The following is a 22,062-nucleotide window of genomic DNA, read 5'->3' as shown; positions in this document are numbered from 1 at the left end:
GTGAAAACTTTCCGGTAAACATTGTTTAACTGGACAAGGAAAGTTATCTCTCCCGGACATCGGCACCTTGTTCAAATGTCATGTCTTCTGTGAAGAGTTCTCTGGTTTCTCCAGCTTTAAATAAATATTTCTCCTGCCTCTGACATCCCATGGCACTTTATTTATACCTCCCTTCTTACACATAATTTTTATTTTGTTGTATCATTATTTACATCCATGTCTCAGGCAATCTGAAGGCAGAAACCATAGCTATACTGTGTTTATATCCTCCATTACAGTGCCTTGCTCTAGAAAACCCAATTTATTTTATTAAAAATAAATTGTAAAAAGACAACAGAATAAGAAGTAAAACGATAATAGAGAGAAAATAAATAAATAAATAGATAAATAAATTGTAGTAATTATTCTACATCATTATTACCAGAGCAGTTCATAACAATGGGCCTGTCACATAATAGGTGCTCGATAAATATATATTTCTTAATCAGGATTATTGAAGTACAATAAAATTCACACATTTCTATAGGTTTTGACAAATACATACAGTTGTATAATCACCACCACAATAACCCCCTCAAATTCCCTATTACCCCTTTGTTGTCAACCTCGTCCCTAGGCCTAACTCCTGGCAACTGCTGATTTGTTTTCTGTCCCTATAGTTTGCCATTTCCAGAATGTCATATAAGTGGAATCATCCAGTATGTTGGCTTTTGAGTTGAGCTTCTTTTACTTAGCATAATGCATTTGAAATTCATCCATGTTGTGTGTATCAAGTCTTTCCTTTTTTTACTGAGTAGTATTCCATATATAGATGTACCACAGTTGGTTTCTCTGTTCACCAGTTGTTGGACATTTAGGTTGTCTCCAATTTTAGATGATTATAAATAAAGCTACTATAAGCATTTGCATAGAAGTTTTGTGTGCGCATAATTTTTTATGTTCCTTGTGTAAATTCCTAGGAGTGGGAATACTGGGTCATTTGGTAATGTATGTTTGACTTTACAAGAATCTGCCTAATCCTTACTAAAGTAGCTGCACCATTTTACCTTCCACCCAGCAATGTGTCAGAGTGCCAGTTGTGCTGCATCTTGACCAGCATTTGTTATTGTCAGGTGTTTGTTGTTGTTTGCTTGTTTTTAAGGTGGTATCTCACTGTGGTCTTAACTTGCCTTTCCTTAATGACAAATGAAATTGAGCATCTTTTCATATGCTTATTTGCCACCCATATATCTTCTTTGGTGAAGCATCTGTACAAATATTTTGTTCTTTCTTAGTCAGATTGTTTGTTTTCTCATTAATAAGTTTTGAGAGTTCTTTATGTAATCTGGATATAAGTCCTTTATCGGATTTGTGTTTTGCAAATATTTTCTCCCATATTTTGCCATGTTTGTTGTATTCTTTTATCCATCTATTTATCTATCCATCCATCCATCCATTTAATACGTCCATGTATATTTCCTAAGAATGAGGATGTTTACTTATATAACCTCATTAAGTACAATTGCCAGGTTCAAGATATTTAGCATTGATATAAAGCATCCAGTATGTATTCCATTTTTTACGGTCATCCCAATAATGTCCTTTTGAGCATTTTCTCCTCCATTATTAGGTCCAGTCCAGGATCGTATATTGTACTTAATTGCTATTGTCTCTTTATTCTCTCTCGCTTTTTTAAATTGTGAAAATATATATACAACATAGAGTTTCCCATCTCAATCATTCCTAAGCATACAGTTAAGAAAATTAATCACATTCACAGTGTTGTGCTACCTTCACCACCATCCATTACCAAAATTTTTCTATCACTCCAAACAGAAACTCTGTACCCACCATGCATTATTTCCCCATTCCACTGGTAACCTGTACTCTACGCTCTGTCTCTATGAATTTGCATATTCTAGTTGTTTCATGTAAGTGTAATACAATATCTGTCCTTTTGTGTCTGTCTCATGTTTTTCAACATGGTGACATAATATATATATATACACCACATTTTGCTATTCCATTCATCTGTTGATGGACGTTTGGGTTGGGTTGCTTCTACCTTTTAGCTATTGTGAATAATGCTGCTATGAAAATTGGTGGACAAATATCTGTTTGAGTCCTTGTTTTCAGTCCTTTTGGGTATCTAGTTTGAAATGGAATATGGCAGTTCTCTGCTTACCTATTTTTTAATTTTTATCAATAAAACCAATCAACATACAATATGAACCTTCTTTTTTTTATTACATGGTTGTATATTCATCATCATGATCATTTCTTAGAACATTTGCGCCAATTCAGAGAAAGAAATAAAAAGAAAACAGAAAAAGAATGCATACATACCATACCCCTTACCCCCCCTTTCAATGATCACTAGCATTTCACTCTACTAAATTTATTTTAACATTTGTTCCCCCTATTATTTATTTATTTTTAATCCATATGTTTTACTCATCTGTCCATAAGGTAGATAAAATAAGCATCAGACACAAGGTTTTCACAATCACACAGTCACATTGTGAAAGCTATAGCATTATACAAACATTTTCAAGAAACATGGCTACTGGAACACAGCTCTACATTTTCAGGCAGTTCCCTCCAGCCTCTCTGTTATGCCTTAAATTAAAAAGTGATTTCTATTTAATGTGTAAGAATAATCTCCAGGATAACCTCTCGACTCTGTTTGGAATCTCTCAGCCATTGACACCTTATTTTGTCTCATTTCTCTCTTCCCCCTTTCGGTCGAGAAGGTTTTCTTAATCCCTTGGTGCTGAGTCCCAGTTCATTCTAGGATTTCTGTCCCACTTTTCCAGGAGGGTCCACACCCCTGGGATTCATGTCCCATGTAGAGAGGGGGAGGGAAGTGAGTTTGCTTGTTGTGTTGGCTGAGAGAGAGAGGCCATATCTGAGCAACAAAAGAGGTTCTCTTGGGGGTGACTCTTAGACTTAATTTTAAGTAGGCTTAGCCTATCCTTTGTGAGGTTAAGCTTCAAATGAACAGACCCCAAGATTGGGGGCTCAGCATATTGCTTTGGTTGTCTCCATTGCTTGTGGAGAAAATCAAGAATTCTCCACTTGGGGAAGGTGAATTTTCCCCTTTTCTCACCATTCCCCAAAGCGGACTTTGCAAATACTTTTTTATCCACTGTTCAAATCCTTCTGGAATTTATCAAGGCATCACTCTGGACAAACCTACAAAATCTCATGCCCTACTTAAGGTTCCATGTACTTACGGTGTTCAATTAAGCTGTCCACATAAGTTATATTAGGAAATGCACTAGTCAAAATATACATTTTGTACCAAATAAACATTTTTTGCTTTAGTCTCACACAGAAGTTTTTTGGTTTTTGTTTGTTTTTTTTTTAACAGAAAAGAAAATCTTTATTGATAACATCAACCCTACTCTAGCTAATCCCATTAGGGAAACTGCCTCTCCCCAATCCTGTGATAGCAATATCCAGCAGACAGCTAAATCTCCACCCCAACCTGAGAGCAGCAAAGTAGTACGAGTGGCCCTTCATTTCACCCTTTTAGGGTCCGTGGCTCCAAACAGGATGCTGAACCTCTATTCCCATCTAGTGGTGAGGAGGCAATATGAGGTGACCCTTCTCTCACAGGGATGATGTCAGAAGCACAGTAGAGGTCTGAATTTCCACCCATCCAGTGCCCACTCCTCCACTGCAATAATGAAAGCAGAATGAAAAGGACCTAGTCAGCACTCCAATTTCTCCGAAAGGGTGATGTCATCAAGGTTGAACAGGGAGCTGATCTTTAACTCTTACTTAGTACAAACATGGTGGTACCAGTCAGTCCTTTGCTATTAATACCACCTCACCTTCACTGGTGTCAGAAGTTTTAAAATATGAATGGTCATCTATTTTTGACATCCTGCAACATTGACATTCTTTTGTTCTTCCTCATGCAAAAACATTTTTTAATTTGTACATTTAGTCACTGTACTTGTACACGCTAAGCATTCCTAGGTAATACTATCTCAGGATTTATCGTCTATCTTTCCTTCTGGTTTCATATGTGCCCCCAGCCCTCCTCCCTCTATCATTCTCACATTCAGCTTCATTCAGTGTACTTACATTGTTGTGCTACAATTGGGTAGGGCTGTGCTATCCATTTCTGAATTTTTACAATCAGTCCTGTTGCACAATCTGTATCCCTTCAACTCCAATTACCCAATATCTACCCTATTTCTATTTCTTGATGACCTCTGTTCTTAACTGAAATTATCAAAGTTCATTCATTAATGTTAGTTCATATCAGTGAGACCATACAGTATTTGTCCTTTTTTTTCTGGCTAATCTCACTCTGCATAATGTCCTTAAGGTCCATCCATGTTGTTACATACTTCATAACTTTGTTCTGTCTTATAGCTGCATAATATTCCATCATATGTATATGTCACAGCTTGGTTAGCCACTCTTCTGTTTATGAACATTTGGGCTGTTTCCAACTCTTGGCAATTGTGAATAATGCTGCTATAAACATTGGTGTGCAAATGTCCGTTTGTGTCTTTGCCCTTATGTCCTCTGAATAGATACCTAGCAATGATATTGCTGGCTCATATGGCAATTCTATACTTAGCTTCCTGAGGAACCACCAAACTGCCTTCCTCAGCAATTGTACCATTTGACATTCCCACCAACAGTGGATAAGTATGCCTCTTTCTCCACATCCTCTCCAGCACTTGTCATTTCCTGTTTTATTGATAATGGCCATTCTGGTGGGTGTGAGATGATATCTCATTGTAGTTTTGATTTGCATTTCCCTAATAGCCAGGGAAGTTGAGCATCTTTCATGTGCCTTTTGGCCATTTGTATTTCCTCTTCTGAGAAATGTCTGTTTATGTCTTTTGCCCATTTTGTAATTGGGTTGTCTGTCTTTTTGTTGTTGAGTTGAACAATCTTTTTTATAAATTCTGCATACTAGACCTTTATCTGATATGTCATTTCCAAATATTGTTTCCCATTGTGTAGGCTGTCTTTTTACTTTCTTGACGAAGTTCTTTGGTGCACCAAAGTGTTTAATTTTGATGAGTGCCCATTTACTTATTCCTTTCTTCAGTGCTCGTGCTTTGGGTGTAAGGTCTAGGAAACTGCTTCCTATTATAAGATTTATAGGATATATCCCTACATTTTCTTCTAACAGTTTTATGGTCTTAAATCTAATGTTTAGGTCTTTGACCCATTTTGAGTTAATTTTTATATAGGGTGTGAGATATGGATCTTCTTTCTTTCTGTTGCACATGGATATCCAGTTCTCTAGGCACCATTTATTGTAGAGAGTGTTCTGTTCCAGGTAAGTTGACTCAACTGCCTTATCAAGGATCAATTGTCCATAGATGAGAGGGTCTATATCTGAACACTCTATTCAAGTCCATTGGTCAGTATATCTGTCTTTATGCTAGTACCATGCTGTTTTGACTACTGTTGCTTCATAATATGCCTAAAATCAGGTAGTGTGAGACTTCGAACTTCATTTTTCTTTCTCGGTATACTTTTAGCTTTTTAAGAATGCCAAACTGTTTTCACAAGAGCTGCACTATTTTGCCATCCCACAACAATGTGCATCCTCTGTACCCAGCACTTGTATTTTTATTTCCTTAATAGTAGCCATTCTGGTAGGTGTGAGTATTTCATCATGCTTTTGATTTGCAATTCCCTAATGGCAGGATCTTTCCTTTTTTTAGTGGTTTTTTTTTTTGTCATTTGCATGTCATCTTTACAGAAATGTCTAATCAATTCCTTTACCTAATTTTTAATTGGGTTGTCTTTTTGTTGTTGAGCTATAGAAGTTCTTTATATATTCTGGATATTAAACCTTATCAGCTATATATAATTTCCAAAATTTTTCTCCTATTCTGTTGGTAGTCTTTTCACTTTCTTACACAAAAGTTTTAAATTTTGATGAAGTCCAATTTATTTACTTTTTACTTTGTTGCTTGTACTTTGGGTACAAGATCTAACAATTCATTGCCTAAAACAAAGCCCTGAAGCTATTTCCTTATGTTTTCATCTAAGAGTTTTTATAATTTAGATTGTTGGTCCATTTTGAGCTAACTTTTTTATATGGTATGAGAGAGGGGTCCACTTTCATTCTTTTACCTGTGGATATCCAGTTTCGCAGCACCATTTTGTTGAAGGGATTATTCTTTTCCCATTGAAGTGTCCTTGGCTCCTTTGTCAAAAATCAACTGACCATGAATGTGTGGGTTTATCTCTGAACTCTGCAATCTATTCCATTTGTCTACATGTCTATCCTTGAGAGCAGAAGTTTAATTTTGGTGGTCAAATTTGTCAAATTTTTTTTCTATGGTGCCTGATCTTTTATGGATCATACTTTTTATGTCAAATCTCAAACATTTTGCTTAACTCAAAGCCATAAAGATTTTCTCCAATGTTTTCTCCCAGAAGTTTTATAGTTTTAGGTTTTATATTTGGATCTCTCATCCATTTTGAATTAATTTCTGTATATAGTGTGAGATATAGGTCAAGGTTAATTTTTTTTTGCATAGGAACATCCAGTTGTTGAACATACCATTTGTTGGAAAGACTGTCCTTTCTTCCTTAAATTGTTTTTGCACCTTTGTGAAAATCATTTGACTATATATGTACCAGTCTATTTCTGGACGCTTTTCTATTCTGTTGATCTATATGTATATCCTTTTGCCACACTATACTATTTTGACTACAGCAGTTTTATGGTAAGTCTTGAGACCAGGTAAAGCGGGTCTTAAAATTTTGTTTATTTTTTATAAAATGTTTTTGACTATTCTAATTTCTTTGCCTTTTCATGGAATTTTAGAATCAACATGTTCACATCTAAAAATAAAAATCCTACTATGATCGTGATTGGCATTGCTTTATCCATTTGGGAAGAATTGATATCTTAACAGTATTGAATCCTCCAATCCATGGGCATGGTATATTTCTCCATTTATTTAGATCTTTGACTTCTTTCATCAGTGACTTATAGTTTTCAATCTGTAGATCTCAAGCATAATTTGTTATATTTCTACTTAAGTATTTTATGGATTTGGGGGTACTGTTGTTCAATAAATATTTGTTCAATTAATGAATAAAAAGTGCCAACCTCCTTTTGAGTGCTTATCTTGATTCTATAATTGAATACAAGATGCTAAATCAGGGTTGACAAATTCATCAAAGCCCTTGGTAATGGACACACCAGCAATAAGTCTTAGTTAAAGCTGAGCATAATTTGAGTAGGGAGGGATTGAAGGCTTTATTCTGACATCCTCCCTGCCACATTCTTTAACTTCAGACAGCATCTTTTCCCTGACCAGGTTCTACCTCCTAACACAAGGTGTCCATTGAGTTAAGTCTATACTTTTCAGGGACTCTCTGGGCAGAACTGGCTTTCTGTGTAGGTGCAATAGACAATTGCCTCCCTTGCACAATTTGAAGGTGGTAAGCAGCCTGTCTAAACAAACATTTCTCTCCCATTGGCCTGCTATGGATCCTAAACTGCCCCTTCACACCCCTCCTTTGAGTGAGGCATTATATTTCCATAAGGCCCTTATTCAGATGTGTTCCTTGGGAGGGATACTCAAGCCATTTGGGAAAGGAGATACTGGCATTCATTCTGTTCAATTAACATGTACCAACTGAGCACCTACCAAGTGCAAGGTTCTTTGGGGACTTCCAAGGTGAAATGGCATCTTTCCCTTTAGGGGATTTACAACAATGAGGAATTAGGTTGCCAAAGTCAATTTTGTTTAAAAGTGGAGTGGCTGGGTAGCTGTGAAGAAGTGCTGCTTGGGTCATTCAACTCAGTGGAGAGACCTGGAATCAAGGGATGTTGGAAGGTATGGATGCTTGAGGCAGAAGTAGAAGGGAAAGAGACTCACAGAAAGGTGATAGATAATGGCAACAAACTTCACCTACTGTACACTTTCCTTCTTGCCTTGAGAGTATATTGAACAGATCCACAAACTTAGCACTGAAGGATACTGTTTATTATTTATAAATAATAATACCTTGGGACTATGTAGTATTATATGGTTCATACATCATTTTCATATAAGTTCATTTAATCTATACCACAGCTTTATATGGTAGGCGGTAAGTATTTAATTAGCATAACCTAACTTTTTTATAATAAAGAACTCAGTGGGGGAAAAGGGAAGGCTGTGCTCTCTAGTTAACCAGGAACTCAAATTTCTTCCATCTTGTGGCCCTGTCCTCCTCTATGTTCCAGGAATTTAGGGGAAGAAATAAGAGAATTATGGCGAAAAAAATTTTTAGCTAAGACCTTGAAGTGGTGCATGTCACTTCTGCTCATTCAAGTTGCATGGCCACACTTAGCCATGAGGGGACTAGAAAATGTTGGCATGCTGTGTGTGCAGAAAGAGTAGAATTTGGATTTTGGTAGACACTAGTAGTCTCTGTTGCAGTATCACAGGTGTTTCTCTCGTTTTTCAGATGGAGAAACTGAGTTACAAAGTAGTTAAGTGACTTATAAGGATATATAACTCATAAGTACAAGAGTTTGGATTTCAACCCAGTACTAATTGCATAGAATAGGAATAATAGTAGTGACAGTAGTAACAGCAATAATAATATCTGATAGCATGTATGGAGAGGTGTTTATTAAATATGGCAATATACATGAGGTCTTAGTAAATTCCAGGCTCCCCTACTCACTCTGCTACACAGCCCTTTCAAGAGCCAAGTATTTGTCCTGAGGATTGTGGGCAGCAGAGTGATTGTGTTAGGCAGCATCTGGTGGCTTCCCATCAGTGGAGCATGGAGAAGGGGGCTGAATAGACTGTAGTAGCTAAACTGTGCTCCCTCTGTAGACATAGGAGAGGGTGCACAGCAAGAACTGGCTTTGCCAGAGCTGAAGAGGTTGCACTTGCTTTGCTGGGAGACTGAGCTGTCTCTTGCATACCACCTCCTGTATGTCTCCAGAGGATGACCCCACCATGTCAGGCTTTGTGCCCTGGCCAGGAATAAAGAAATCTTCTAGCCACTCCCTCTTCTCTCAGGAGTCCTTGTGGACTCAAGCAACTTTTAAAAGATTAATTTTAATGTAGTTCTTCTAAAAGCTCCGACATGAATGAACAGCTGAATTGGTACCCATATTTTATATATTATTTATAGGTTAGACTTTTTAAAAATAGCTCTTTTCATTTGTGTGGCAGAGATGTATGGATAGAAACCACCTCTGTGACTGACATTTCTGTGACACAAGAAAAAATATAAAAGACTTTTCAGCTAAGTGGGGTAGGGCTTCCCTGTCAAGAAGGGTTCTCAGCGCGAAGCTGCTGCTTTTCTTCAGTTTCTCGAGTAGGGAAATTAATGCGTGCATTGAGTCGGAGCTTTTCTGAGGGGTTTCAAGATTTTGTAGAGATTTGTAGGACTTCTTTTGCTGCTACCCATCCCCTCTGCCACCACAGTCCAGCAAAAGAGGAAGAAACAACTGGGAAAGCATGACTGAGGCAGCAGAGGCACAAGAAGTCAGGGTTTGGTGCCCAGCCTGAATCCATAGGCATTAGCTACTGACTACTGCTACCTGACATGTTTCTAACCCCCTTGCCACCTTAACCTCTGTACTGTTAAGTACCCCAGAAAAGGCCATGTTCATGTATTCAATCCCTGTGGGGGCAGACTTATTGTGGGGGGAGCTTTTGGTGAGATTGTTTCAATTGACATGTGACCCACCCAATTCAAAGTGGCTCTTAATCCTTTTTACTGGAATCCTTTATGAGAGAAAGGAAAACCCCCAGAGAAGCAAGCAAGGATCCACAGAATCCGAAAGAGCCACTGAAGCCAGAAGCTGAAGGCAATGGAACCCAGAGAAAAAGACCAGCAGATGCTAGCCATGTGCCCTCCCATATGACAGAGTATCCATGGATGCCAGCAACTTTTCTTCAGAGAAGGTATCTTCCTCTTGATGCCCTAATTTGGACATTTTCATGGCCTGAGAACTGTAAATTTATAAACTAATAAATTCCCATTGTAAAGCCAATTCATTTCTGATATATTGCATTCTGACAGCTTTCACAAACCCAAACACCTCCAAATTGGCCTCGAAATAATGTGTCCTCTGCAGGAGCTACTCTTATCCTCTTGAGGTGAGACACTCTGCTCTATTCAGTACTCATCCATTTATTATTCAATGTCTCTTAGCTTCATTTCATGTACTTGACATTATGGTGTGCAGTTGGATAGGAAACGATGAATAAGGATGTCTTGGACCTCAAGTGGGGAATGAGGAGTCGGACATACAAAGATCTTCCAGGCAGCGTTTTAGTTTGTCCTCCAGAACAACTACTAAATAACCAGAAACAGTACAGAGCAGCTCCTGGGGCCACGTCAGTGACCAGACACACAGCATACCCCAGTCTGGACCAGCTGGACCGGCTGCGAGCACCCCCCAGAACCGTGAGTTCCCAAAGCTGTGGCGGCCAGCACCCCTCCCCCAGAGGCCACTTCCCAGAGGGGAAAGGAAAGGACTTTACCAGCAGTAGAGACTGGGCACAATCAAATGCCAATTTTGGAACTAATTAACAAATTCTGACTACTAAAAATAGGCCCCCAGCTTAGGTGAACCTGATCAAAGCGGAGGTTGCTCATTTTTGCCCCGGCACCAAGGGGGCAGAACTGACAGAAAAAGAGGGAAAAAAAAAGGAAACAGAGGTTTTTGTGGCTGTGTATCTACAAAGGCTTGACTGCCTCTGGATACAGCGGCAGGACTTTTCAGGCTGCAATTGCCCCAGGCATAGGCAGAAGTGAGCTCTTTTGGGGGCTTGTCTGGAGCCTGTGCCTTCCCCAGGGGAGGGGTGAAGCCCAACTCAGGTGGAATCCCTCCATCAAGGAATTCAGACCCCAGAGCTTGGTAATTTGAAGCCATTAAAACCAGCCTACAACCTCTCCTCTGTCTCCACCACACCCCCAGCAGGGAGTCTGCCAAAGTTAAAGGTACCGCATCATCTTATGCTGGTGGGACCTGCAGTCAGACAAGCACCACACACAGGGCAGGATAAGGAAAACAGAGTCCAGAGACTTCACAGGAAAGTCTTTCAACCTGCTGGGTCTCACCCTCAGGGAAAATCAACACAGGTGACTCTTTCCTCCTGATAGGAGGCCAGTTTGGTCTGGGAAAATCTGGCTGGGGTCTATAATATCTAAGTAGACCCTCCTAAGTGTGTGTAGGGGAAAGGCACCACACAAGCAGGGCAAGAAACAAGAAAACAAGAACTGAAAAATTCTCCTCTGTTAAACAAAACTTAAGCTAAAGGTCCAGATAAAGCTGAACGGAATGTCAAAGAACAGATAGACAACAAATTCATCCAGCAAGAATACCCTAGATAAAAGAAGTGAAAGCAATCTCCAGAACAAACTAATTAAGGTAATTAAATGCCTAGATGCCAGCAAAAAATAACAAATCACACTAGGAAAATTGAAGATAAGTCCCAGTCAAAGGAACAAACCAACAATTCAAATGACATACAGGAGCTGAAAAATTAATTCAGAATGTATGAACAGACATGGAAAACCTCATCAAAAACCAAATCAATGAATTGAGGGAGGATATAAAGAAGGCAAGGAAAGAACAAAAAGAAGAAACTGAAAGTCTGAAAAAACAAATCACAGAACTTATGGGAATGAAAGACACAGTAGAAGAGATGAAAAAAACAATGGAAACCTACAATGGTAGATTTCGAGAGACAGAACATAGGATTTCAAAACTGGAGGATGGAACATCTGAAATCCCACAAGAAACAGAAACTATAGGAAAAAAAATGGAAAAATATGAGCAGGGACTCAGGAAATTGAAAGACAATATGAAGCGCACGAATATACGTGTTGTGGGTATCCCAGAAGGAGAAGAGAAGGGAAAAGGAGGAGAAAAACTAATGGAGGAAATTATCACTGAAAATTTCCCAACTCTTATGAAAGACTTAAAATTACAGATCCAAGAAGTGCAGCGTACCCCAAAGAGAATAGAGCCAAATAGACATACTCCAAGACATTTAATAATCAGAATGTCAGAGGTCAAAGAGATAGAGAGGATCTTGAAAGCAGCAAGAGAAAAGCAATCCATCACATACAAGGGAAGCCCAATAAGACTATGTGCAGATCTCTCAGCAGAAACCATGGAGGCGAGAAGACAGTGGGATAATATATTTAAATTATTAAAAGAGAAAAACTGCCAACCAAGAATTCTATATCCAGCAAAATTGTCCTTCAAAATGAGGGAGAAATTAAAACATTTTCAGACAAAAAATCACTGAGAGAATTTGTGACCAAGAGACCAGCTCTGCAAGAAATACTAAAGGGAACACTAGAGACAGATACGAAGACAGAAGAGAGAGGTGTGGAGAAGAGTGTAGAAAGGAAGACTATGAGTAAAGGTAAAAAGAAGGAAAATTAGATATGACATATAAAATCCAGAAGGAAAAATAGTAGAAGAAAGTACTACCCATGCAGTATAACACTGAATGTTAATGGATTAAACTCTCCAATCAAAAGACATAGTCTGGCAGAATGGATTAAAAAACAGGAGCCATCTATATGCTGTCTCTACTCAAAGGACACGAGGCCAAGGACACGAATGGACATTTACACACCAATGTTTATAGCAGCATTATTAACAATTACAAGAGATGGAAACAGCCAAAATGTCCATCAACAGACAGTTGACTAAACAAACTGTTACATTTACATAAGATGGAATATTATGCAGTAGTAAGACAGAATAAATTTATGAAGTATGTAACAACATGAATGGACCTTAAGGACATTATGCTGAGTGTGATTAGCCAGAAACAAAAGGATAAATACTGTATGGTCTCACTGATATGAACTGACATTAGTGAATAAACTTGGAATATTTCCTTGGTAACAGAGACCATCAGGAGATAGAAATAGGGTGAGATTTTGGGTAATTGGAGCTGAAGGGATACAGATTGTGCAACAGGACTGAATATAAAAACTCAGAAATGGACAGCACAATACTACCTAACTGTAATGTAATTGTGTTAAAACACTGAATGAAGCTGCATGTGAGAATGATAGAGGGAGGAGGGCTGGGGACATAAATGAAATCAGAAAGAAAGATAGATGGTAAAGATCGAGATGGTATAATCTAGGAATGCCTAGAGTGTATAATAATAGTGAAATGTACAATGTACAAATTTTAAAAATGTTTTTGCATGAGGAAGAACAAAGGAATGTCATTATTGCAGGGTGCTGAAAATAGATGATAATTAATACTTTGAAATGTCACCTTATGTGTGAGACTAAAGCAAAAAATGTTTATTTGTTACAAAATTAAAAAAAAAGATCTTCCAGGCAGAGGGCACACACAGCATGCACAAGAGCCCTGAACTAGATAAGAAAAGGCAAGTTTGAAGAACTGAAAGAAGGCCTGCAGTATGTAATGAGTGAGGGGAGATGAACCTCGAGAGCTTGAAGAGGCAGCGGAATCCAGACCATGCAGGGCATTAGGACCACAGTAATAGAAAGACGTTTATTCTCGGTTTCATTGTGCATGGAATGTGTGGCTACATTTTATGAGATTAATTTAATTTATTATTAAATTTAAATTTTATAATCTTTATTATACAAGTTTTGAAACAGAAACAAAAGTGAGGAGAAAAGGGTCATGAACCCTCCATATGTGGATCACCCCAAATCAGTAGTTATTAGGGGTTTCCCATTTGCTTCACCGCTTTGCTGATGGCTGTGAACATATTTAAGCAAATCCAGACTTCGTGTCATTCACCCCCTACATACTTAAGAATCTCTAAAAAATATATTCACTTTTTCTGTTTTTTTGTTGGTTTACTTTAATGCCATTAACTTGTTGAAGACACAGAGGAAGTTGTCTGGGTTGGTCTCTTTGCTTCCTCATGTTGTCATTTAACACAAGCTCATTCTCCTATAATTCCTGTAAATTGGAAGTTAGCTCAAAAGATTTGACTCGATTGAGACTCATATTTTTGGCAAGAATGTCATAGACGGTGCTGTGTTCTTCGCATCGCATCCTTCCAGGAGGCACACAATGTCTGGTCATCCTGCTTCAGGTGCTAAGATTCATCGTGAATTGAGAGCCCTCCTTTGTAAAGTTCCTTATCAATCTATTATCTAGTGGTTTTCTATTTTGACAGTGTATTTTCTAAATCTATTATTCAATGAGAAATATCTCCATGATGATTTTGAATCAGTTATTTCAACCTGTGCTTGACAATCTCTAACGTTCAGACCTCACGACCTCCCTAGATAGTTTTGATCAGAGAAGAGAAAGGTCACTCTGGATGGTCTGGAAAACTCTCATGGAAGGAGAAAATTCAGGCATTCTTTTCTACTCCACTACAATGGAATTTTGCTTATCCTCGGAGAGAAGGCCAACGCTATCTTGAGAGTGAGTGAGTTGGGAGAGATGAGAAGAGGTAAGATGGGGTAGTAATGACTTTTTGTAAATGTAGATATTGAGCCCAAGAATCCCGATAGAGATACTTTTTTGAAAAACCAAGTATATTAAGAATATTATCTCCCCTTTCTCTTTTCGTCATTCCCAATGGACATTTGTCTCGGTGCAGGACATGGGGTGCTGATAGAGCCTGTTGTTAAGATAGAGGGCTGATGGAGCAATCCCTGAATCAGAGCTGAGCAGCACCTGTTCCCCAACCAAATCCCTTTAGACCTTTCAGAGCCAAGATCCCACCCCACCCCCAACCACATTCCAGCAGCTGCAGCTTAATCAGAGCCAGTTTTTAGTAGGAGATTTTTTCCATGATGAGGGTGGACAGGCTGTGACATGCGGACCTAAAGTCCTTGCCTGGAGATGGACACTGGAGCAGAAGGGTGTGGACAAACCTCATCGAACACAGTGGACTAGGATGACCAGGATATTGCAGATGCTCGGGAATCCTTGATCATGGCAATGATGAATGAGAATCTTGGGCCCCTAGGAGCCCCTAACTACACCCTGCACTGATGGATTACAATCCAGGCCAGGTCAGAATGGGAGCTACAGAGTGTAGAAAAGCAGAGTGTGCCCTGGGGAGGGGAAGTGACTTCACTGAGGCACTGCTGCTGGTGTCCACCTGCTGGAAGGGTCACCCACATGTGGCATGCTTAACTGGGCCTCACCATTACCCCCACAATCCCAGCAACCCTCCTCACCTTGTTCTGCTGTCAGGGGAGCCATGTGCTTAGTCTCAACCATATTGAGACTGAGCTGTCGTTTCTAGGTGTAATTTCTGTGTCTGATAGCCAGATGGAGGTGCCAGATTAGAGTGCGGGAGTGAGGAGGAAGGTAGGGCCGGAGATAGATTTAGAGCAATCTGCAGTGGGCATTGCTTTGGTTCTCATTCTGTTTTAGTGAGTGAGTATGTGTGTGTGTGTGTACTTATGTATTTGATTATTCTTTAAGGTGTCTGTGACTATGCAATAAGATTATGATCAGAGAGAGTACAGGGATGTTCCTTTTTGTAAATACATTGGCAGAAAATTTACCAGGGAAACTTCAGGCATTAGTCTCCTGAGCTGGACTGCCATAATACGTTAAAAGCAGGCTTGGGGAAGCATAAAGGGGCAGTAAAAAATGGAAAACAGATGAGGGGGTCAAACCCTACAGCTAGAGAGGAAATAAAAATAGTGTGGATCTAAGTTCTCCGTTTAAAGAAGACAGTGTCCAAGCTGCTGCATCAGCCCACACTGGTGGTCCTGCTAAGGCAAAGGGTAGCGTCACCCTTTATGTTTCCCCATTTCCCACCTCTGAAGTAGATCTTTGTGCTTTGTTTCTTCTTCATATTTGTGTGGTCCAGGGAAGAGGAGAAGATGCTGTTTACTAGGTTAGAGGGGTGTGGGGTGGAGGGAAAAAACATCCTCTTCAGCTTGGGCCAGTCTTCCTTATCCCACATGGCACCGTGGGGAGGAAGTGTGGAGAGGGCTGGGAGCAGTCCTAGCTTGGGCTCCAGCAGTGCCCTGTAGACAGGAGAGGAGCTGCTGCCACCACTTCCTTGGCCCCCAGTGAGTCCCCCCAGGGATTAACTGGACATAGCACATGAGATTGAGATTCCGAGGCTAACACCTGATCTCAGAAGCGGATGGGTGTCTGGGCACACGTGTGAAGGGTGGAGCTGTGGGTGGCGTCAGTGATATCGTGAAATCCATTTACCAAGCCAGAGCTCATACTGAGAGTGAGTGCTCTGGCAGATCAAATGAGCTTTTTAGTACTGAGCTGCGGGGAAGTCTTCTAGGGACCCAATCTATTCAAAATATAGCCTGGGCTTAGGGAGTGACAGGAGCTCTTTGGATGAGTGTGAGGGAGAAACTCGAACTCGTGATGGCAGCCTCTGGACTGATATTTGGAGAGGGGACTGGCCATCTGATAGACAAGCAGCGGATGGATGGTGAAGGTGGGCTTTACTGGGCAGAGTCACACCGCCCAGGGAAGACCCACCTACACTTTGATGAAGTCCTGATGGTTTAAGAGAAGAACTTCTTTGGAGGCTTGAGGGTGAATGGGGAGTAGGGGAATTGGAACTTGGTGTGTGGGATGGACAAAAGAACTACTTCTTAAGTTTTTTATCCTGGGATGGTTTTGCTGGCTGGGGAGTGAGGTGGGAGTTTAGGATCTACTTTTAGTTGTGTTCTTACAGTCCTCCATGACTCATGGCAGGTCATTCTGGATGCATGGATGACTTATATCTTCTAAATATGACCGTATCACCCCCATCTCCAAATTCTCTTCAGATATCAACTACAATATCATTTTCATGAACCTACCCCCGACACACATGTCATTAGGTGTCACCACCATGAACCCCCAGCAGATGCTATTCCTATCAGTCGTGGTGGTTGCTTAATAGCCAGGCTCTGAGAGGCCATTGTGTAGTGATGGAAATAGAATGGGTGACCCTGGGAAAACAGCAGCTTAAATTTAGTATTACTTATGTCTTTTCTTTGGAATCACCATTTGTCACTTTTCTGTTTTCTTCTCTTCTGCCTTTCACACCTGATTTTCCAAGAGCTTCCTTGCTGCTGAGCACAAGGAAAGCCACCTGCACAGGTTGCTGGGGCAGGGGTGGGGGGTGGGGGGGAAGCACAGAGGAGCAGGAGGAAGCCTGATCTTCTCTCCTTGGTGTTTGTTTTCAGAGACCAGCCCCTTCCAAAAACACTAGGGTTGTGTATTTAGACACGGCTATGTTATTTTCACCTTCCCGGCAGAGCCGCCGCCTGGCTGCTGCCTTCTCGGAGCCGCGGTCGTGGGAGGGATGGCGTTTTTTAAGCAGGATGAATTGCTGTCGAGTCGCAGCTCTTCTGCGCCCCGGGCCATCAATCTTGTCTTGAAAGCCGGGGCTGCTGGTCTACCCACCCGGGCTCTTCTTTCTGGGGCAGACTTATTTACGGAGCCGCGGCAAAGGTAATCTCACTCCCCTGGCCCGGCAGCCCGGGCCTCTCTCGGCCAATCTTAAAAATAGCCCAGGGCTGGGAGGGGGAGCCAGGGTCCGGTTACTTCCCGCCACTCAGGGTCTGATCTCACCTCGCCTCCTGCGTCTGGCAGCTTGGCCCTTCTCAGGAGATGCTGGGCAGGCTTTGGTGCGGAGGGAGGTGGTCAGCCTGTCAATCTCCCTCTGAGCAAGTGGTAGTTCCCCTTAAAGGAAGGAGGGGAAAGGCTATGGGTGGTGGGGAATCCTTGCCAGCTACCTGTACCCAGCTAGTGAAGGGAGAAATCTCAGCTCTGGAAGCAGCATGCCCATTTATGGAAGAAGACAGACTGTTCAAAAGGGCAAAGGTATTTGGGGTGGTGACTGGGTCCCCGATTTCACGCCCTCTCTTCCCCCTGAGTGGCAAACACCTTTGCAAGCCCAGGCAACTGGGGATGCCCTGGTTTCCATGTGCCATATTCTTTCTCCCCCTGCCTCCCTAAAATCCCTCAAAGGTAACAGTTTGGCCTTTGCTCCCCAGTGGCAGCAGTAATTCCATAGATGACTTTGGAAAGGACTCATCCTCTGTTAGGTTTTTGTTTTCTCCCTTGTGCAATTGAGGTGGTTAATTCTGGCTCCTTTCTAACCTCAGAGGGATGTGGTGGGATGGATTAATCAGATGGGGGGAAAATAGTCTAAAGTGGAATTGCTCTTGGATTGGTGAGTTTACTTCATTTCTTCTTAAAGTGTGTGTGTGCTCGGGTGCGTGTGTGTGTATGTGTTGAAGTGTTACATGCGTGTGCGAGAATGTTGTATGTATAATGTGTGTGTGTATGAGAGGCATAGAGGGAATGGTTTACCTCACAGCTCACTGCTTGTCAAGACTCCTGTCATTTGTCGTCTGCCTTGCAGCCTCCCCACCCCACCCCCTTTGCTTTTGCAGATATGAGGGTTCTGTGCTTCCTATTCTCTTCCTTTTCTCTACACACTTGCTGTTGGAGTCCTTGAAGCTCACCCGAGGTGGCTCAATGGCAGATACAGACAGAGATATTAAAGCTGAAGAAAAGCTCATCATTTTCCAAACGTCCAAAGCATTCAATGTCTCCCTTGGCCTCACTAGCCTCCTACCTTTACTTCAGTTACCTTGTACTTGTTAAGTTTGCCAGACCTTGTCATGTTCTTTTTCACCTTCAGAACTTTGCACCTGCTTCTTATTCCCTTTCTTTGGACTCTTGCCCCTTTCCATCTGTCCCTTCACAGGGCGCCTCCAATCTTCCTTCAGGTATCAGCTTAAACGTCGCTTCCCCTGACACCCTAGCCCCATCTTGGCCTGTTCTTTCCCAGTCTTGGCATATATCACCCCTGTTGTACCTGTGTGTTAAGTTGCCTGTCTCCCCTGACAGAATATAAGCTCCATGAGAACAGGAGCACGTTATGTCTTACTCATCGTTGCCTGGCACGGTGCCTCCCACCTTATTGGGCTTGATACATATTTGAATTGATCATTAATGAATGAATGAACAAATGAGCAAAAATGATAAATGACGACCTGAGTATAGAACCTTTGCTCCTGATGCCCATGTCATTGCATAGATACCTGATCCATGGCTCCATGGTCTATGGGGTGCCCTTACCCACACCCCCTCAGGAGCAGCATGTTGATGGGCTTGGTGGGACAACATGCCATTCTCGACTCCCTAGTCTGTCCTGAGATTCAATAGACCTTGTCTGAGCATCTCGCCACACTTCAGAGAGAGCAAAAAAAAGACCTCAGCTTTCTGAATATTGGCTTCTGGGAAAGAACTCAGAGGGCTCTTGGGCAACCTCTGTGAGGAGTGAACTTCCCGGGGTGCAGATGCCGGGGGTCTGGTGACATCAGTGGCAGCTTCAAGCTCACATTCATCTCTCCACTGATTCGTGGTAGAGTCGTGCTCAGCTGACTTCCAGCTTCTCCCCTCTCCTTCCCTTCCTCCCACCCCTCTCCCAGGATGGGTCCTGGCTCCAATTGATCCCAGCACATCCCCCACTGGCCTTGGGGCTCCCAGGAGAGCTGCCCTTCTCTGAGCTCCCGTCGCTGGGTTTGGAGGAAGCAACTGATGTCTCCACCTGCTGGCCGTCCTGACCCTTGCTGCATGCAGCTCTCGGTCCCCGCCACCACCGCCGCCGTTACTGTTGCTGCTGCAGCAATATTTTATAACAAACGACCCTGAGCCCCTGGGTGGGAGGCATGCCCAGGCTGGTGACATGGTGTGCTGCTCCCGAAAGGCTCTGCTTCCATAGGATGCTCCCAATAAGTTTCTCCTGAGAAAAAGTCCAAGGGGGTGGGGAGCTAACCTTCTGACTGTGTTGCTGTACCCCCACCCCCCACCCCAGGGATCCTTCCATGAGGAGTAAGGCAGGAGAGCTGCCGAGAGCCTGCTGACATGACATCGGCCACGGAGTTTGAAAACGTGGGCAACCAGCCGCCGTACAGCCGGATCAATGCCCGCTGGGATGCCCTGGACGACGAACTGGATAATGACAACAGCTCAGCCAGACTCTTTGAGAGGTCTCGGATCAAGGCCTTGGCAGGTACCGCTTGGGGCCGGGGACATAGCATGGGGGCCAGTGGGGGAGCCATCCTTGCAATCCGGAGGTTCACTCCTCAACGGGGGAGCCTGTGTGTGTGCTGGGGCGAGCCTGCAGGGCTGCAATGGAGACATGTCTGTTTGGTTCCGAGAGACCGGGCCCCTTCGGGAGGGAGCCTAGGCTCAGGCAGCCTCCGCTCCCAGCATCCCCTGGTTCCTTCCGGGCACCTCTGAGAACCAAGGAGGTACTGAGGTTGGTGCCAGGTGGGCCCTGCCCTCTGCCTCCTTCCCAACTGACCTGCAGCCAAAGCCAGGAGCAAGAGAAAGTCTCCACGAAGGAGAGCCAGAGGGGGCCGGGCAGCAGGTGGACGTGGGTAGCACCTCATCGTGCACCCCATTTTCATGCCTGGTCCTGGATAGAGGAGTTATCATGTCTGCTCTGTGACATCAAAAGAAGAGTGATTTGATATGAAATTGAGACTAGGTGACGCTCTCTCCACACTTCCCCCGGAAGGAGGATTTTCTGGACGAAGCCTCTCATCTTTAAACTGGAATTAGGTTTTGCTTAGCAGGTCCACAGTGGATTTCAGGAGTGTGCTTGTGTGTGCATGTGTGTGGGGTGGGAGGAGGGAGGGAGAGGAATGGAAAGAGGGATATAGCTTATCTCCAGTAGAAATGGCTTCTCCTCCCCCTACTGGCTGAGATCTGGCTTTGATTCTTGAGCTATTTTTTCCCAGCTCCAGTGACCATTGCCTCCTTGGAACCTGACCCAAGGTAGCTATTTTCTTATCCTAACCTGGTCCTTGGCCAATAAAGAAAGTTTGAATTTTATCTACAAGACACTGTCCCAAATCGAACTTGTTCCCCCATTCATTGATTGTTCATCTTTTGCCTTGTAAGAAGGGCATACCCTTTCCTATAAGCCCTTATAGAGTGGCTGGAAGAGTGTATGGTAGCTCTCTTCTGCTTTCCCTCTCACCACCTCTCTCTCCGTTCTGCTCCCAGATGCTTTGGTCCCCTGCTCACCTTGGGGCATGAGCTGGGCCCCAGGCCCCTGAGGGACCACTGTGACCTTTCACCTCGGTGTCTCTGGGCTTTGCATCCCAGCTAATGTGGTATCACATCTCCCTTGTTGTGGCACTCGAGTCTCAGTCATCACCTTTTGTGCCCTGGCTCTCTTGTCTTCCTCCTTCACCTCCGCCCAACCACCCCTTACCCCACAAATTCCTTCCTAGGTTTTCCTTGTAGGCAGGTAATAGCACCGCCCCCCTTGCTACTGTTTATGTAACTTTAACCTTTTTCACCAAACTTGGAACCACTTGGCTTAGTCAGTCCAGTTGTAAGTTCTTTTTATCTCTGTCTGTACTGGCTGGATTTGGCTGCAGTGACCTGGTGATACAAGTGGAGAGAGAATTATACCATATTCCGTAAGGTTTGCCAAAGGACAGAGGGAGGAATGGGACTGTCTTTTGTGCAGGACTCCTTGGATGTGTCTCACTCATTTTTAAGAAATTGAGGTAAATCCGATTTTAACAATTATTCATTGTGCTTCTATTGTGTGTAAAACTAAACCCCTGTGCTAGGCACAAAGGTGGAAGAGGAACCACAGAGATGAATTAAAAGTAAAATATCTGTCTCTAAGGAGTTTATAATCTACTAGAGAAAATGTGCTATGTTTACAAGTAATTAGTACGAGGAGAATTAGAGAAGGACTAAGGAAAGGCATAAATTAAATAGCAGTGAAAGAGCAAAGGAGGCGCTGCAGGGGGAAAAGGGACAGGGATTCTCGGAGAAGCCCCTTGAGCTGGGGATTGAAGGATGCAGGTGATCTGACAAGCAGGGGGTCCCTGATGGGCCCCTATAGTAGCCAGGTTTGATGAGCAGCCTGAAAAACTGGTGGAGGCGGATTAAAGATGCCAAGCGTTAGCAGGCATCCACATGAGAAATGTAATGGTCAGTACTAAGCTGATCAGGAAAGAGCCTTCACTAACCTTGGCTGTGCCTTGTTTGGTGTATTCAGCAAAACTGCACATCTCATCTACCAGAGAATCTGAATTTCCCCCAGGAAAAGGGGAAGCCACAAGAATGTAGACTTC

General features: G+C 42.5%; 1 protein-coding gene across 4 annotated transcripts in view; it reads left to right on the top strand.

Moving 5' to 3' along the window:
• SPTB (spectrin beta, erythrocytic) overlaps positions 1-22,062 on the top strand; it is a 125,166-nt gene that overhangs the window by 38,894 nt on the left and 64,210 nt on the right. For all 4 annotated transcript variants that reach the window (XM_077122712.1, XM_077122713.1, XM_077122714.1 and 1 more), the window contains one exon: positions 19,773-19,970. In XM_077122712.1, coding sequence (XP_076978827.1) covers positions 19,823-19,970 — 148 coding nt within the window. In that variant the 5' untranslated portion in view covers positions 19,773-19,822. The remainder of the gene's footprint in view (positions 1-19,772; positions 19,971-22,062) is intronic.

The sequence above is a fragment of the Tamandua tetradactyla genome, chromosome 12, assembly GCF_023851605.1.
Source record: "Tamandua tetradactyla isolate mTamTet1 chromosome 12, mTamTet1.pri, whole genome shotgun sequence".
NCBI classification, from domain to species: domain Eukaryota; kingdom Metazoa; phylum Chordata; class Mammalia; order Pilosa; family Myrmecophagidae; genus Tamandua; species Tamandua tetradactyla.
The sequence above is the reverse complement of the archived record's forward strand: the minus strand, read 5'-3'. Positions and strand labels throughout refer to the sequence as shown.